A 17,086-nucleotide genomic window follows, 5' to 3' on the forward strand; every position below is an offset into this window, starting at 1 on the left:
AATGTTACACCTGCAAATGGGGATTTCCCCAGCTTCAAAAACAAAACCAGGTACAATTCTTTCATTGTCCTATGTGCCAAGTTAGCACACTTCATATTCACTCTCCTGATTAATAGAGAACTCCCCTGCCAAGTCTTTGATTAGAAATCCCACAAATGCACTGCTAAAATGGGAAATTTAAATATTAATACAAATGGGTTTGCAAGTTGGGTCACCCAGTCTGTGTTTGCAATAACCACATCAAAACCATCAGTGCTCTTTGTCTAATATCTTGTTCCTTGTAAAACTGCAGAATACAATTTGCTGTGGATTGGCGAGGTCTCTTAGGTTTCAGCATGTTGAATGTACAGTAAGTGCTTGGTAAAGACACAATGTTCTAACAAAGGAACATTGAACCGTGCAATCGCAATCCTGCTACAGGCCAAGAACGTACACGACAACCAATCTGATCCCTCTGACATGGCTCAGCATGTCTCTCTTTGCCTGTCATTGTGTCCCTTCTCCGATGTCCAAACAGTACATGATGTAAGATGCGGAGAACAGTACAGAGTGAGGCAGGTTCTGTCAAGAAACAGGCTGCATGATTAGCACAGTGGGGAAAACTGACTCTCAGTGGCTGCAATTCCTGCCTGGATTTTGGTCATCTTTGCCATAGGGATCAGGTTGTCTCCTAGCACTGCTGTTCCTAGAGAAGTAGAGATGACTGCCTTTATGGAAAAGCCTTCGCCAGCAAACCCTGCAGTAGAAACACTCCCAGGTACCCACACAGGCAGCCAAGCTCTGCTGCCCGTTAGAGAACTAATAGAAGACCATGACTGTCTGTACTTCTATTTAAAGACTATTGTGCACTGCTGTGTCTTTCATGTTCTGCTTCTGCTCTTGCTGAAGGCATGCTTTACTCACGACCTGAGAGAAGCATTCCTATTGAAATTAACGTTTTGGTGATCAAGAGGTTTCTGCAAAGCAGGAGAAAAATGACTGCTGGTAAATTAAGTCAATAATGAAATAGGAAGCCACCTTAGTCACAGCAGATTAACACTGTGTGGAGAACTCTTCTATTCCAAAGGAGATTGCTCTAACTTTTCATCATGACACAGGATGTTCTACAGGGCAAACCATTAAACTTTTATGTAGTTACGATGATGAAGAAAAATATTATTTTCTTGTAATAGCTTTTGCTTTTTTTCCAGATTGCCACTGAGAACAATCTGAAGACATTGGAAATGCCTACACAGCCTTTATTTCTATTTCTCTGACCCCAGACCCACACAAAGGCACTCTGCATGTGGGTTTTAATCCTAGGTTGTGTACAGTATGTTACTCCTCCCTTGAAAAGAGAGCATATGACTATGAAGGAATACTGTATGTCACACTAATGACTACTTTGAATGCAAAGTTTAGATAAATAATTTGCATTCTGGTCATGTTAAGTATTTAAAAGAATGTCAATCGGAATCAGGAACATTTTTAGCAAAAAGAAGGCACTTTGCCAAATATTGACTCAGGCTGTGTTATGATCTTTGTTGTAGCAATCAGTAACAGACTCACTTACACACCACTGACAAACAGCTAGTAAGCCCAGTTGTTTCTGTTCAGTTTAGTTTCAGAAAAAGATGGGGAAAAGGCATTGATACTTTATTGCTTATTGCCATAACAACCAGTTGCATGGAATTTGGTGTACGTACATGCAGATACTGTATATAGTTTACATGTTCCTTTCATATATGCGCAATGTAAACACTTCTACACATGAATCAATTTGACAACTAAATGAACCCCAATTATAATCTGATTTTTTTCAGGGCACCTTCTCTTATGTGATAAAGAGGAGTGTGTATTGCACAAATGTTTGTATAAATTCAATCCTGTTCATGCCAGAATTTATTTAGAATTACATCACAGGCCTTTATTAAAGGACACAGGTTACAATGGCAACATTCATTAAAAATCAAAAGAGCTAATGCTCTTCGGTTTCATGCAATTAAAATCCACAGTTGTTAATACCGAGAAGCTATTTGTTTGCTTTGTGGCCAGCAGTGGCAATAAGCAAGCATTTGATGATCAAAGCTAACACTGCCTATAACCTGATTGATTGGAAAAATCAATTTCTCATTTCATAACACTGATCTAATGATTTACGAGGAACATGTTCTTAGCATAAATAGCACAGCATAGCATAAACAAGTTAGCATAAATGTACTACTGTACTACATCCTATACATCAGCTGTGATCAACTGATCTCTTTGGCAGTGAAACTACAATAGGCTTTTTGAAATGTACCACAAACATTTACATACAGTAACACAATCTTTATACAATGTAAAGTCCCAGAGCACTGGTTAGGCAATTCAAAGTTTTAAGAATTAGTCTGGTTGTTTATAATAAAATATCCGAAGATCATAAAAGTGTCTGTCAATGCCTTTAGTTTCCCCACTTGAGGAGGAAATGAAAACAAACCCACATTTGTAATCATGCCTTTCTAAGTTTTGTCATTTCTGTGTGACCCTGGCAGGAAAAATCTAAGATCAAGATTTGACTGACAGGCACTCCTAAACTCATTCTAACTCATAAACAAAGGGGAAAGCATTTCTAGGCCCTGCCAATCATTCTGATTTGATTTAAAGCACAGAGTGACAAATCCATTAAACTGGAGTTATTAACTGATTTTTTTGAAGCAGCATAACATAGCTACTGCATTTCTCTCACAGATCTTAATAAGGTGTCCCAAAGACCCAGTACTACCATTATATGGGAAAAAAACATGTATTAGACTAAATCCAAGTACACATTGTTACAGTGCATTAATGCTTGATCACAGCAGCTTAATTATAACCGCCGGTGATACTTTTGCATTGCTGAAGAGGTACTGTCTTTTTTTAACAATTTAATTCTGAACCATGAGGTTAAAATATCTGAGCAATAAGAACTGACATTTATGCAAAGCCTCACAGACTTAACTGCTTCCCCAGCAGAAAGCACAAAACATTTCTTATGTTTAATAAAAACCCTTGATATTATTATATAAATACAATAATGTAGGGGACAGGAGCATACAAATGACAAAACATAGTGAGTCTTCATCATCCCTATAAAAAAAGATATTTTTAAAAAGGCAGTTCATATTTATTTGCTATTCATTCGTCTAATGAGTCTGCAGCCTCTTGTTTTAAAATCTAACTGTTCAATTTAGCTGTTATTGTAATGTCAGAAACTTTGCTACTTGAAATACTGTACTGGCAAAGTAGTGTTGTAGATCCTCAATTATTCCCAAGTACCAAGCAGAAAGTTAATGTTTAAATAAGACGTTTATGCTGATCAAGTAACATATTCTGCAGCACAAATAATAAAAAACAAAATGTTGCTCAAATTGTTACTTTTTTATATTTCTTACATTCACTACATTGTTATGGGCATCTTCCATTCAAAGCTCAGGACTGCATACGTGAATGATTAGTTCAACAAAGTCAGTCAGAATCTTCCTGATTCCTGATGGGTTCACCAGCTTAATCAGGTACTATTCTAGTAGTCCTGCCATGAATAGTAGGCTTTTCTGAATTGACCCAATAAATCAGTTTAGTCTGATCACAACAGAGGATGTGTTTCTCCTACTGTGACGTTATGTGATGAGGTACTACTCACTGAGTTCATGAAGAAATTGCATTTTTTATCCAATTCAAAAAATAACGAGAGAGAATAAGTCTCTGTGTCCTTGGTGTACTGATAAGTTCTAAGATAACTTATTTCAAGAATACTCTTTGTTTTTGCCTACATTATGCAGGTTTTGAATTAATGTGCTCATAGCGTAATAGTTATTAACAAATTAAAAAGTTAAAAATACATTTGATAGATATAAATGCTACTGAGTCACGCGGTGGTGCAGTAGTAAGCATCGCTGGGTTCAATTCCAGACCCGGGATGCAACCTGTATTGACTGTGTATGCTCTGCCCATGTTCTCTAGGTTTTCTCCAGTTTCCTCCCTCAGTCCAAAGACATACCGGTAGGTTAATTGGCTTCTGGGAAAACTGGCCCTGGCGTGAGTGTGTCTGTGTGTGTGTCTGGCCTGCGATGGACTGGCGTCCCGTTCAGTGTGTACCCTGCCTCGGTCCCATTGCTTGCCGGAAGAGGCTGTGGCTCCACCACCACAACCCTGAACTGGAAGAAGCCGATAGAAAATGGATGGATAAATGCTACTATAAGGAAAGAGCATTATTTCGTCTTAGAAAAAAAGGAAAGGAAATTTATGCGGTGGCATTTTTATTAGTGTAATCAAAGGTCTAAATATTTCAAAATAAGAGAAGATTTTGAACCTGTTCCAAGAATTCCAGTCTTTTTTCAACAAAGCCAACAGTGGTTAACATGCTGCAGTTATTGCAAACAGTGCAGAAGCCAGGAACTACAGTACACATTCGTGCTTGCTGCCAGACAAATCATCCAATTACTAAGATCATTACAGGACTGTTGCAATGGTGAAAGGGGAATGAACTACTCCACATAGCAAAGTGACAATGTGAATTCAGATCCAGAGTGTGGGATAAGCAGTCATCAACATCTGCTGATCAGTTTACCACATGCAACAAATCCAAATAACTTGGCTTTTTCCTAAAACGCTGATGTCTGTTAGTTGTCCTTATTGCAAAAAATCTCACCTTTATAATGTACAACAGCTAACCCATTATACTGTGACTCTTTTGACGATATGGCCAAAACTCGTATTCCTGGGAATTCAGATATTTATTAATATAATAGGTATTATGAACACAGCAATTCTGTTTTAAAACATGAAGAACACCACCATCAAGGGAAGAATTTCACCTGGACCAGCAAAAATATGAGATACATGAATATAACCTGTGCAATGCTGATAGCTTTTTTTCCTGCTGGATTAGTACAAGCTTAAAATGGGAGCTGGCAAAAGCCCCAGAGTGCTTCTGGTAGGTGATGTTTACAGTCGGGATCTGTGTGGCTGTTGAAAACTCCCCAGTTCATCTCACACGAGGATGCACATCAGAAATAGAGCTGACCCTCACAACACAAGCCACGGTACTCTGATATATCCACAATTAAACTGACACACACTTAACTGGGACTTAACTGTCGAGAGGAATTGACGACAAGGCTTTTTTGAAAATCAGTCAAGTGTTTTTTGAAAGGGAATTACTCTATTGCAACACCTCGAGTTGCCCGAGCCCCCATGATAGAACTCTCACCCATGGGAAGACAAAAATAAAGTATGGGCTATTAATCACATGTGAACACTTTCTGCATTTTGATACAGTGATTAAAGTCAGAAGAAAAATCAAATACAAATTTAGAGGGTTAAAAACCTGGACTCAATAAAAAAAAAACTAACGTCTACAAAACCCAATGACTGATAAGAGGATTTCCCATCAGAGAGAAACAGAAGCCCCAGGCAAACAGGCTGCCAACCAAAACCATAGAGCTGGAGTTCACTACAGTCTTCAATCAAATCAAAAAACTGCTGCTACACCAGTGTACGATCTGCACGTGGTCTTCACATCTCAGAAATGTTATACAAAGCCTCGAAACAATGTTTACATGTTCATAATAAAATACAAAAGTTAACTGACATCATTTTTGACATCCAGATATAAAACCGACTGGCCAAAGCTATGCACTATAATGTTATAAATGCAATGGAATATATGACAATATATTTCTAATGGAATTTGCAGAACCCTGTTATTTGCTAGGGCTATGTGTATGCGAAATTCATTGCTTCCAAGATTGTTTCAATTAATTTTCTGCTAAATGCTACATTGTATTCGATGAAAAACCAGTAGTATTCATGAAACTAATCATTCTTCTAAGCATGAATTATGGTATTCCAGTAGCAATGACAAAAATTAAAGAAAATATTGAGTTTAACATAGTTGCCATCGAAGTCATATTTACTGTAGTAATGAATGACTGATCTACTCTGTGATCTCCATAGGATTTGATTTAAAAAAAAACCAGATGTATAGGATTACAGAATACTATTTCCATTTTTACCTTATGTAGATGTATGCTAAAGCAGAGGTTATCCAAAATCACAAAACAACGCAAACACAAATTACAGCTGATGTAAATTATTTATTGCAAAACTCATCTGAAATTAGTTTTCACTGTTTCTCTGGCAACCAGTAGCAAGAGTTGCCAGTATGCTAACAGCCACCCCTAGTCTCTAAAGGTTAAGGTGTTCATGACTGGATGATGCATGTACTTAAGGAATCACCTGCAGTCTTAGTACACCATTTAAGCAGAATGACATGCAGATGGAAGTTGCTCTTGTGAGAGACTGGTGTAAAACACAATGATCTCATGAAAGATGGACCATTATGCCTCCTGTGCAAAAATGAATGAACAATGCTCCTTTGTCGACTTGGACAATTTCTACAAAATAATCTTGGCTTGTAATGAAAGGAGTGCCTTGTATCAGTAGCCTCGCCAATCTCTCACCACTCCCACTGTAACAAACAAACATTTTTTTTTACATCTGACAAACTAAACCCCAAAAGGAGAGGAAAGTCTGTAGCTGAATTACCAAAGCCACTGTTAATTATGTCAAATAGGCTTAAATTATGCAGGAGGCATCTATTTTAACCATCTTACTACAATGCACAACATTACAGTGTATAATCAGATAGAAATATCCATCTCCACTGGGCACCGACATACCAGTTAAAGCTGCCTCTTTGTTTTCTTATTGTCGTACCTAAAAATAAACTTGCACAGCGATAGAAGCAATGCTTCATGTAAATACACCTGTTCATTCATAAGATTAAGCACTTACAACAAAACATACACCCCAGTCTGTTTATATATTTACAGTGTGGGGAACAGCAATTTTATAAGACCAGCACATACCATCACTCTTTTTGGGTTGCATGTTCCTCCCTGAAGGAGCCAGCAAAAAAAAAAATATCTTTGAAACCTATTCACTGTATGTCCTTGTCCCTTCAATTTAAAAATAAAGCTAACCTTCCTGGGTTTTTTTCCTCTCTTTTCCTCTAAATCCCTCAGCTAGCACAGTCAGCCAGGTATGTCATTACTTTGTAAATTCGCCTTGCAGGCACAGCACAGCACAGCACTTCCTAACAGGTTAAAACCCCTTTCAGATAACAATAGCATGACGGGGCAGGACAAATGGAACGGTGCTGGATGGACCAAGTGGGGTGAGTTGTGGGGGGGGGGGGAGTGTGGAGGGTGGAAAAAGCACACATTTGATTTTTACAAAAAGCAGCCTTTCAAGAGTCTTCAACCAAATACGGCATCTCACAGAACACAAAGCACACACAGCATACAGCCGCCTCCGATACGCACATTCCATGTCACCTAAATCCTGCTAATGACAGAGGCACAAAATCTACAGCCAGACCGAGATGTATAGCTCACCGGTTTCCTTCTTCCTTCTTTTTGCCTCCTTCAGCACATTATCCTGGCTGCCTGACGTTGCACCGGCTAGGAAATGCACATTCCCTCCTCACTGGTGTTTCTCCTTTCCTCCCTTTTAATTATTTTTTTTTTGCTCTCCTCTCGCCCAGCACCGCTACTCCTCTCTTTATTTTGGGGGGATTGTTTTTTTCCTTCTTGCTGCTGCTACTGTTGCCTCTGCTGCTTTCTGAATACTGATCGGCAGCAAGGACAAAAGGAGGGATTGGCTTGAACATTAAGAGCAAATATTTTCTGGTAGAGTGCTTCCCTCCTTGCTCTGTCTCATCCTTGCCTCATGTATCCAGGCACGGGTGTTGCTCACTCCCTTGAGAGCCAGTGGCAAACAGCTGAGGCACAATCGAAAATGCGGCATGGAAGAAAGCAATGGATTGAAGCCTTGCACAAGGCAGAACACATCCCAGTTTAATCGCTGCCGAAACACAGAGGAGAGAGAGAGGGAGACGGGGAGGTCTGTCAATGCACTTTAGAGGATCTGCTCTTACCAACCTCTTAGTGTCCTTGATTCAGGAGAATGGGATTTTATCAACCCAAATACACGGCTATCTTTATATCAGCACAGCGTGTTTTTAAGTCACCGGGAGCATCCATCTAAAATATTAAAACTGCTCTTCCAGAGGTGCACCTTGTGATTTAACCTAAATTGAAAAAGCGAGCTTTCATGAAAGAAAAACTGGTATTTTTGCCCAGGACCAGAATTATTAAACTGAGGGTTGCATAGCTACTGCTAAGCTAGGAGTGCTCCATCCTGAAGGTTAACAGTTCTATAAAGATGCTGTCATGCACTCATCCCTTTTAAATCATGATGAGGAGCTGGGAATGCTAATGTTAGCAGTGTTACTGGCAGTTTTCCTTTTTTAATGTGGTGACTCACTGCATCCCAAAACACTGGGTCTTCAATCTCAATGAAGTCGTTTTGTTTTTGGCACTTAAGACATCCACTGGATCAGTTGCTATTCTCTTTCAGAAAATGTGTTCTATTTTGGGTTGCATTCTTTAAATGCTTAAAAGCCCTTGAGTACAGTACATGAGGTAAATGTAATGCACCACTTCCTTAAATCTTTAACCTATACACACAATTTTGAAAGAAGCAATATGCATACATATTAAAAAATAGTGTCACACAGATGGCAAATAACCCACTTTCTTCAACAAGCTGATGATTTCTAGAGACCACTTTAAAGAAATGAAAAGGTTTCTAAACTTCCAGTTCGCCTTGTTCTTTTGGCAGGTTAGGAGTTAAGTGAATCGACAATTAAGTCCAGCCATCTCTTGAAGAAACCCAAAATTCAGGCCTCATCCGTCTGACTGTGATATCTGCTCCAAACACCTACAAACCTTTGTGTAAAAAAAGTTTTTTTTATTTTCTATCTAAAATGCATCCCTTTAAGTTTACAAGACTGAGAAAATGTTTCAGGAGTCTGAAGTAGCTCGCTGCGTTGACTCTTTTTTTTTTCTACCTGTATCATTCTAAATCCCCTCATATTTATCTGTTTCTGGCTTAAAGAAATTTAGTTCCTTTAACTTGTCTGTATACGACAATCCCCTAAAACCAGAAATCTTTCTAGTTGTTCTTCTTTGAACTCATTCTAAGGTCACAATACACTTTTTGTGGCATGATCATTAACTGCAGTCTTGTTAAAGCACTAGAAAGGTTACTTGCCTTGTGTTAAATTCCACACGTCCTTTCAAACAATTCTTTTAAACATTTAAAGCTTTAAGAAGTTTGAAAACTGAAACCAAGCAGCAAGAGCTAGATATGAAAATACAACAGACATACTGGGAGCTTTTGGAAAGCTATGAAATATTCCTATAATACATTCCCACGACAGCATGGAAAAGAGTTTAAAAATCTATGCATTGAAGTGTTAATTTATTAATTGAACCAATGCTCCACTTTGCTGTAAAGACATTTGACTGCTATAGCTGTCCCAACTGCAGCTCTTAATGTGTGGTCTCTGCCATCCCTAATTGGTCCTGAAAACTCAGAGATAAATGAAGAAAGGCAAAAGAAGATGCTTTCATGGTAAGAAAAAAACTGAAATGTTACCGAATCGATACATTTTTCATAAAAAAAGACAGTCAATAATAATCCAATCTACAGCTGAATGAGAGGAAAGCACAAGGCTGATACATAAAGCAAATTGAGAGGCTACAGCTTATGGAATGCACCTAACATGCTTCAAAAAAGGTAATGAGTTGTCAGACTGATGGTCTGTGAGTTTGCCTTTAGTCAGATGCGTTTCTGGAATGTTTCACCAAATACCCAAATCCTTAGGCCTCTCACAAAGGTGGATCTTTCCATAATCACCTCTCAACTGACCAGTGGACTAGATCAGGTAATCTGTCATCATTCATGCAACAAAATCAGCATTTCAGTTTTTTCAGAGCAGGTAGGAGGGTATAGATAAGAGAGCAGAGAAATACCCAGCTGGGCATTTAATATTACACAATAAAAAGAATACAGTACAAACAGATGAGAGGAAACACAGACTGGATAAACAAATACTTGGTAGATCTAAATGCAAAAAAAGCAGAGTCCAAATTAATTAACCGTAATTTCCAATTGGAGTGTTTTCTTTACCCAAAACGAATTTTGTTTATAAATACTGCTTTTAAAATCCTCGAACAAAACTGGAGAAACAGAAATTTCTATGCAGCACTACTAGTGGCAATTTCTCAAGAACAAAATGCCTGCGTCTCTATCCTTAGACAGCATTCTGCTCTAACCTTAGCAACCATGAACTTAGTCTGTCCGAAACACTCAATCAAAAAGAAAATTGCAGTAGAAAGGCTGCTGTTTATTTTTCTCAGAGGGGATAACAAGCCTCTCTTCCTCTTTAAAAGCAGATATGCTGATCAAGGCTCTTCAACACTGGAACTAGTAATAGTTTCTGACACATCTGGCAAATCTAGCATTGCACCAAGTCCAGTAAACTGTTTAAAAATATAAAGATGGCAGTGGTTGTTTTTTTTTCCTACTGTCACAAATTAAACAGAAAAATCCTGACTCCTTCATTCCACAGATTTGTGCACAGCCTGCACACAGTAAAATATATTAACGAAGTACAGTTCTCCTAAGATGCCTTTCAGTTATCTGCAATGTAACATTATCCCAGCTAAAACCAATCTGATGCAGTCAAGCTCTTTGTTCACCTTGCCTATCATCAATAAACCCTTCACTCAATTATCACTTCACAACTGCGCTGCCCAAACCATTCCACCAGTACTGCAGTCTGCATGCGAAGAACCAGGAAAGAAAGCATCCTCATAGCACATGATGCCTTCTGTTACATACCTATGGTACAGTAGTCTGAGCTCAGCAAGTTCACACTTCTCACATAGCACAGGGGCTCTCGTTCGGCACACAAGACAGACATCGCTCACACTGCACAATCCCGGCTGCAGCCGACAGCAAGGAGGGAAAGTTAATGCTGCATAGCGGAGGTTAAAGCGAAGCTACCAGACCAGCACATCCCCTTGGCCACAACAGCATTACAGAGCTGGAACAGCCCAAGTCAGGATCGTTTCATCAGATAAGCCCAAGACCGCCTCAGAGTAAAAAGCAGCTCCAGCATCAGCTTACATTACCAGGTTTCCATACAGGTCCCATAGCCACCAGAGACAGCAAATAGGAAATTCATTATACCTTAGGAGAAATCACTGCCAGACTCGCTTACAAAGCACATCCTGCCAGCCAGGCCTTTTAAACGATCAGAGCACGATTTACCAGCCAGCCAGTTTGCTCCTCACACGAACGCAGCAACAGAACAATATCAACAGAGAGCAGGGAGGGGTATTTCTTTTATAAAATGTTGTGCTTGTATTCTTTCATAGCACTGAAGGAGGGATTTAGCATTGTACAAAGGGAGTGAATGAGATATTACTGTGGTAATACGCACATGAGGCCATGGACTGCCACTCTGCGTTTCACTAAGGGACAAAAACAAAAGTCAGACCAGATCAGGTTACAAGAACAGAAGAAAGCTCCTGTTTCTCTGGCTTGCTTTTATTAGAAATTTCGAATTAGAAAAATCAATCAGCTTCGTATATTCTGAAGGATTAATAAAAATGCAAAAAGAGAGACTCGACCACAGACTGTATACAGAGATTGCCCTAGGACACAGTCAGCTGCATAATATCTTTATTTAACAGTAAGGCAAATTATTTTATTATCTTTTCTCTTTATAACATTGATCTTTTTCCTGAAATTAATTACATTGATTTAGGTGCAGCCAGAGCTGTAAAGCCCTGGAACGCAGGTTTTCATACACACATCCCAGCAATGAACAGACGGAAGAGAAACAGTGCAAACTGGCTTTGCAGTGTTATTATTTCTAACTGGAATATCATCACTGATTAAATTAAATAAAAGGAACTTGGGCACCTGCATTTCTATTGCATGATTGTATTTTGCCAGAGGCAGCAAGAAAAAGCCGTTTATAACTTCATAGTGTTCATGATCGCTACTCAAGAGAGAGAATCCCAGAGACGACTGAAAGCTGGAGTTCTCCATAATTGCCACCTTTAGCTCTCTGGACTCGGCTCTCTGCACTGTGATAACGAGCACTCTAGTCCGCGTGGTCCGCGAGCACTCTAGTCCGCTCTAGTCCAACCGGAAATCCAAAACACTCCGGTGCTAAAAGAGGGAGGAGTACAGCACCTACAGTAGATGAGACATAATAAAACCATTTGACTAGAGCTGTGGATGCTCAACAAAGTGGAAAACAGGGAAGAGAAGAGAAAGAAAGTTCTGACAGGCTTATTAGCTGTTAGTGTTCTGTTCTGGATGTTAAAAGAAAACATTGAAATATGTCCCAAGAATTTAACATTAGGAGAGGATGCATGATAACATGTAAGAGGATGGCATTGTATTGACTCCTCAGTTTTGTAAAGTAAGCACAGAAAGGGAACGTACAATGCTTTTGTTCTAAAATATGAAAAAAGTTACGTTTTCTTCCTATTCAAACTTTATGCATGCAAACAAGACCAGAATACACACAAAATACCATGCTTGGTAGACCAATTTTGGTCTGATAGGACTGGGTTTGAAAACGAAGGCTCTCCACTTGACAATGCAGGTCCAGTAATAAGCCCAAATATGATTTTAATACCACATTTTAGGAAAGTTCAAGGGTTGCCTGCATCTGCAGCAGCTAATATCAAAAGACTGAAAATTATCTTACCTTCTACATAGCCTTCTGTATAAGCTTTACAAAAAAAGCCTCAAGAAAGAAAAGGAAAACATTGAAATGCTTTTAAAGGTGTTTAAAGCTAGCAAATCATAAAATCATACACATGAATCAAAAATCATACACAGGCATCATCTGCTAATCTTCTCTTAAAGGACACTGCATTTGGGAAACCCACTGAGATTATGCCATGTGATTATTCCAGATGTGTGCAGCCTTTGGTGAACCACTCTCAAAGTACATGCGCATTTATTCCTGAATTAATTTGCTAAAAGCACTTTCTGCTGATATCCCCACCCTTTAGTATACAAATCCTAGTCATAATCTAACTGTGATCCTCCACCTCTGTTCAGAAGGGCTTTTGCTACATCAGGGATAGCCAGGACTGCTTCTGGAGAGCCACAGTTCAGCAGAATTTATACTGTAGTTCATTTTTAACTCAAAACTCAACCCTGAACATGTTTTGCTTTGACGTTTGTTTTAATGAATAAGTTTTGGAGATCATCTGAAATTAAGTGGTGCTTTTCATTGCAATAATGGTTGCAAAATACCTGGTGTAGTATCAGAGGATTCTGGATAGAATACAGTATCTACAAAATGAACAAATCAGGTCAAATAAACATACCTGGACAAGGCCAAAAATAAACATGACAGCACAAACAAATTTGTGTTTCAGCAAATGTAAGAACAACAATGCATACACTAGAAAAGTAGAACTATACTGCTATTATAATACATGATAATACAGCACAACTATGCATCCAGAAAGATGTTGGTGAGATTCTGAGCAACCCATAGTCTAACTTGGAAAAAATGCAGCACTACACCATGGACAGGAGGTCAGACCATCACAAGACACACATGAATACACACTAATCTACCTGGCATGTAAGCAAATTACAAGTTAGGAGAGCTGGTTACTAAAAAAAAAACATACAAGCACCTCTAAGAATATAATTAAAAGAGTCTTTTGTTTTAATACGATACATTCTGCAAGGCAACATCCACTCCAGCTCTCCATTGCACAAAGATATGGCAAGCTTCCTCCATTAAAAACTCCACCAGCAAGCTGATGCCATGCTTTATTGAATGAGTGATGAACATTTCAGTTTCCCTTTGCTTGTTTTTGATAAACTCTGACCTCACGCTTCATTCATTTAACAAAAAGGCAAGGCAGCGCAAAAGAAAAGAGACTGATGCTCATTAATAGATGATGGGTGCTGATAATGGACAAGTATTATGGTTTCTGAGATAATTAAGGAATCAAAACCCATTAAGGGTTTAACCCATTTAACTGTTAGTGTTATAAAAGATTACAGCAAAGGTACCACAATGCAGATATAATCACTGATGAAATGCACACTGCCGGAGGCTTTAAACACACATTCAGAAAAGAGAATCTTACTTTAACAAACTAAGAGAAAGAACACAGCACAAAAGAATAAACAGAAGACATTTACAAATTCAATGCCTGAAATTGGAACCAAAAAAGCAACCAAATATTTAAAAATATATCTGTTCTTTCAACTCTCAAATTTAATTAAACCATTTTATCTTGCAAAAACAAATCAAGCCATGGAAAAAACATTATAAAATACTGTAAATTACAGCAGCAAGTCTTTCCAATATGCACTTTTTATCATTTATGAGTGGTCTTACTTGTTACCAATTTAATTTGACAGCAGTTTTTTTTTAGCAAGTCTCTCATTCAGACATAACTGTAGATCTTCTCACAGTCAAATTCATCCCAAGAGTCAGGGTTTCAAATAGCAGTTTGCTGCACAAACCCTGTACATGGTACAGATCATCTGTGTACTAGCTTCACCACAGGAGTTACTCAGGTTCTTGAACCATGCGTCCGTATTTATAGGACAGCTTTCAAAAACCTTGCTCCAAGCAATAAACTGTATATACCAGAGGTCCAGTGAACTGGAGTAAAACTCCACAGAAGCTCACAAATCCATCCCAGGAAGGTTAAGAAATAAAATAAAAACTGCTAGAAAACATGTCTTTTCTCCCCAGACACAATGCTGTTGCATTTATGACTTTCTCACATATGCACTACTTTGAAAGCTGACAAACAACACTTCCTATTAAAAACTCTGCTGTTGACAGCTTCCCAGGTGCACAGCAAAATTTACTTTCACACTGTAACATTTATTAATCTGACATGCGCCTGTCTGGATTCTATACTTTCCACTGGGGTAAATGCCCAACCTCATTCCTTCTGAAAACTTGTTCACAGTGTTGGTAAGGATGTGATATGAAGAAAATACCGATGTACTGTAAGCGCATCAATAATATATACTGCATATATATTTGTGCATATAGGTGTATTCGCATGTGAACCTGGGGTTTATTCTGCTTGTGTGAACAAAAACAGAATGACTGGGTCAGATTAAAAGTATTCAGTACTACAGCATTTTTATACAATTGTACATCTCTGAATGGGTACAGAACACAGCCCCTGGTTTGCAAAATGGGTAAAACCAAAGCAAACCAAAACCAAAGTATATAAAAAAAAAATTCTACATTTTTCATGTTTCTGAATTAAGATAATTCATATTGAATTAAACATCAATAAACTACAGTGAAGTATACCTGTTCTTTTCATGCCCCTAAGTTCTCACTAATTTCCCCACATTCTGAACCTGAGTTTTGTTGTCTTTCCTCATTAGCAATGCTCTGGAAAAATCAGGCTCTTAGCAATTATGAGAAGAGAGACTCAGTTTCACCCTTATTTTTATTGCGTTTTCTCAGACTGTCAGGTCTACTTATAGCTGTACAAACAGAACAGGAGAGAGCAGAGAAAAAGAGACCAAGAAACACTACAAATTTGAGTTGCTGGATTACTGAACGTTTGAAATGTCTTTTATACTGGGTGATGAATTTCACAGAAACAGGTCCAAGATTAACGCAGGCACTTGAGCTGGCACCCCATTGAGACTTGAGGCACTGATTCAGCCCTCGTGTAATAACACTGTCACCACGGCGACGCCTTGCATTGTGGCTGGAGTGTGATTTCCTTCTCTCATCCAATTTTCCTGTAACTGAAAATCCCCCTTTTGGCTATGTAGTTAGCCACTGAATGATAAAGAGAGAAAGAGTGACGTTCAAAAACAAGATTTAATATGCCGGATATTATTGTTTCACATTCATGATGCTGTGTGCCCAAAAGAGTGCATGAATAGCCCCCACCCACCACTACATACTGTTACGCTCAAGAGGAGATGCTGGTCCATTGCAGTTTACCTGCAGGAATGCTGATCCCACTTAAACTGCTGGGTGGACTGGAACCACTGGAGTAAAGTACCTAACACAATAGTACAACAGCAGTGTCTACAACAGGAACTTGAAACCACAAGCCACCAGTTATGAGTCCACAGATTTACACACTGTGCTACACAACCACTGGGCAAAAATAAGTATTTTAGATATCACCTTTCAGGAGTTTTTGTTAATCAAACAAAAGACATAGGTACACAAAGTAACCTTTTAGTACTCCTGTGTGTTTAAGGGGAACACACATATTTTGTAATAACTTTGTAAGTATAGACAGTAGAGGCCTGGGTCAGGGCTTGAACTGAAGCTAAAATGGCAAATTAAACTGATATAGTGTAGTGTATAAAGTAGATTTTAAGACAGAATTTGTAAATTACTGGCTGACTGACAAGATCTGATGTGGGTTGGGACATTCCCCAGTCAGAGCACTCTCCCACTGTCTGAAAGAAGGGCAGAGTTTGAAGACTACAATCGACATGTCGATGTAAAGGAAGTTGACAGTTTGCTGGGTAAAAAGGCAATTTAGTGGAAATGGCCATGTCTGGTAAACACCACAAAGAATCCTAACTGGACAAGAAGGAGCAAAGATCCTAACATGAATTTAATCGTTAATAAAATACATGAGTGTGCCAGCAATTTGCAGTGCCTTTTAAAAACATCCTTTGCTTCACTATAAAAAAAGAACAAGTACATGACCAGCTATAATGCTGCATGAGCAGTTTACAAGACAATAACGTCTTGTTCACTCATAAAACACATGGCCGTTGAGGTAAAACAGATGAAGTTTTTCCATTAGAAAGGCTCAACCTTTCTTTTTTTAATTCTAGAGGAAAACTACGTGCTCTATAGAGAGATCATGCTGGTACATTCAGGTAATTTTGTTTTGTTGTTGTTTTTAACTCAGAGCAAGTCTAAGGAAGATGAACTAGTCAACAAGTTGTCCTAGGGCCAGCAAATCACCAAGGAACATTATTAATCACTATAATGTTTGCAAGATCAATGATAACTAAACAAAGGAGCCTGGCACTAGAACTCACCAGTCTGGGGTAAAAATGTGCTAAAAACACACATAGTGTGTACCTCAAGGTGAAATGATGATAAAAGCAAAGAAAGCATGAAGATACTAGTAAAGCATGATAAAACATTGAAAATCGTGAC

At 38.6% G+C, this 17,086-nt stretch overlaps 1 protein-coding gene across 3 annotated transcripts in view; it reads right to left on the reverse strand.

Annotated features, from left to right (window-relative positions):
* prkcz (protein kinase C, zeta) overlaps positions 1-17,086 on the reverse strand; it is a 161,642-nt gene that overhangs the window by 109,663 nt on the left and 34,893 nt on the right. The window contains exon 1 of one of the 3 annotated variants that reach the window (XM_088617498.1): positions 10,753-10,882. The exons of 1 other annotated variant lie outside the window; for it this stretch is intronic. In XM_088617498.1, the coding sequence (XP_088473624.1) occupies positions 10,753-10,834 (82 nt within the window). In that variant the 5' untranslated portion in view covers positions 10,835-10,882. Of the gene's footprint in view, positions 1-6,869; positions 7,081-10,752; positions 10,883-17,086 lie in introns of those variants that run through there. One more of the 3 variants, XM_088617500.1, reaches the window with a different exon arrangement.

The sequence above is a fragment of the Lepisosteus platostomus genome, chromosome 23, assembly GCF_059453375.1.
Source record: "Lepisosteus platostomus isolate fLepPlt1 chromosome 23, fLepPlt1.hap1, whole genome shotgun sequence".
NCBI lineage: Eukaryota > Metazoa > Chordata > Actinopteri > Semionotiformes > Lepisosteidae > Lepisosteus > Lepisosteus platostomus.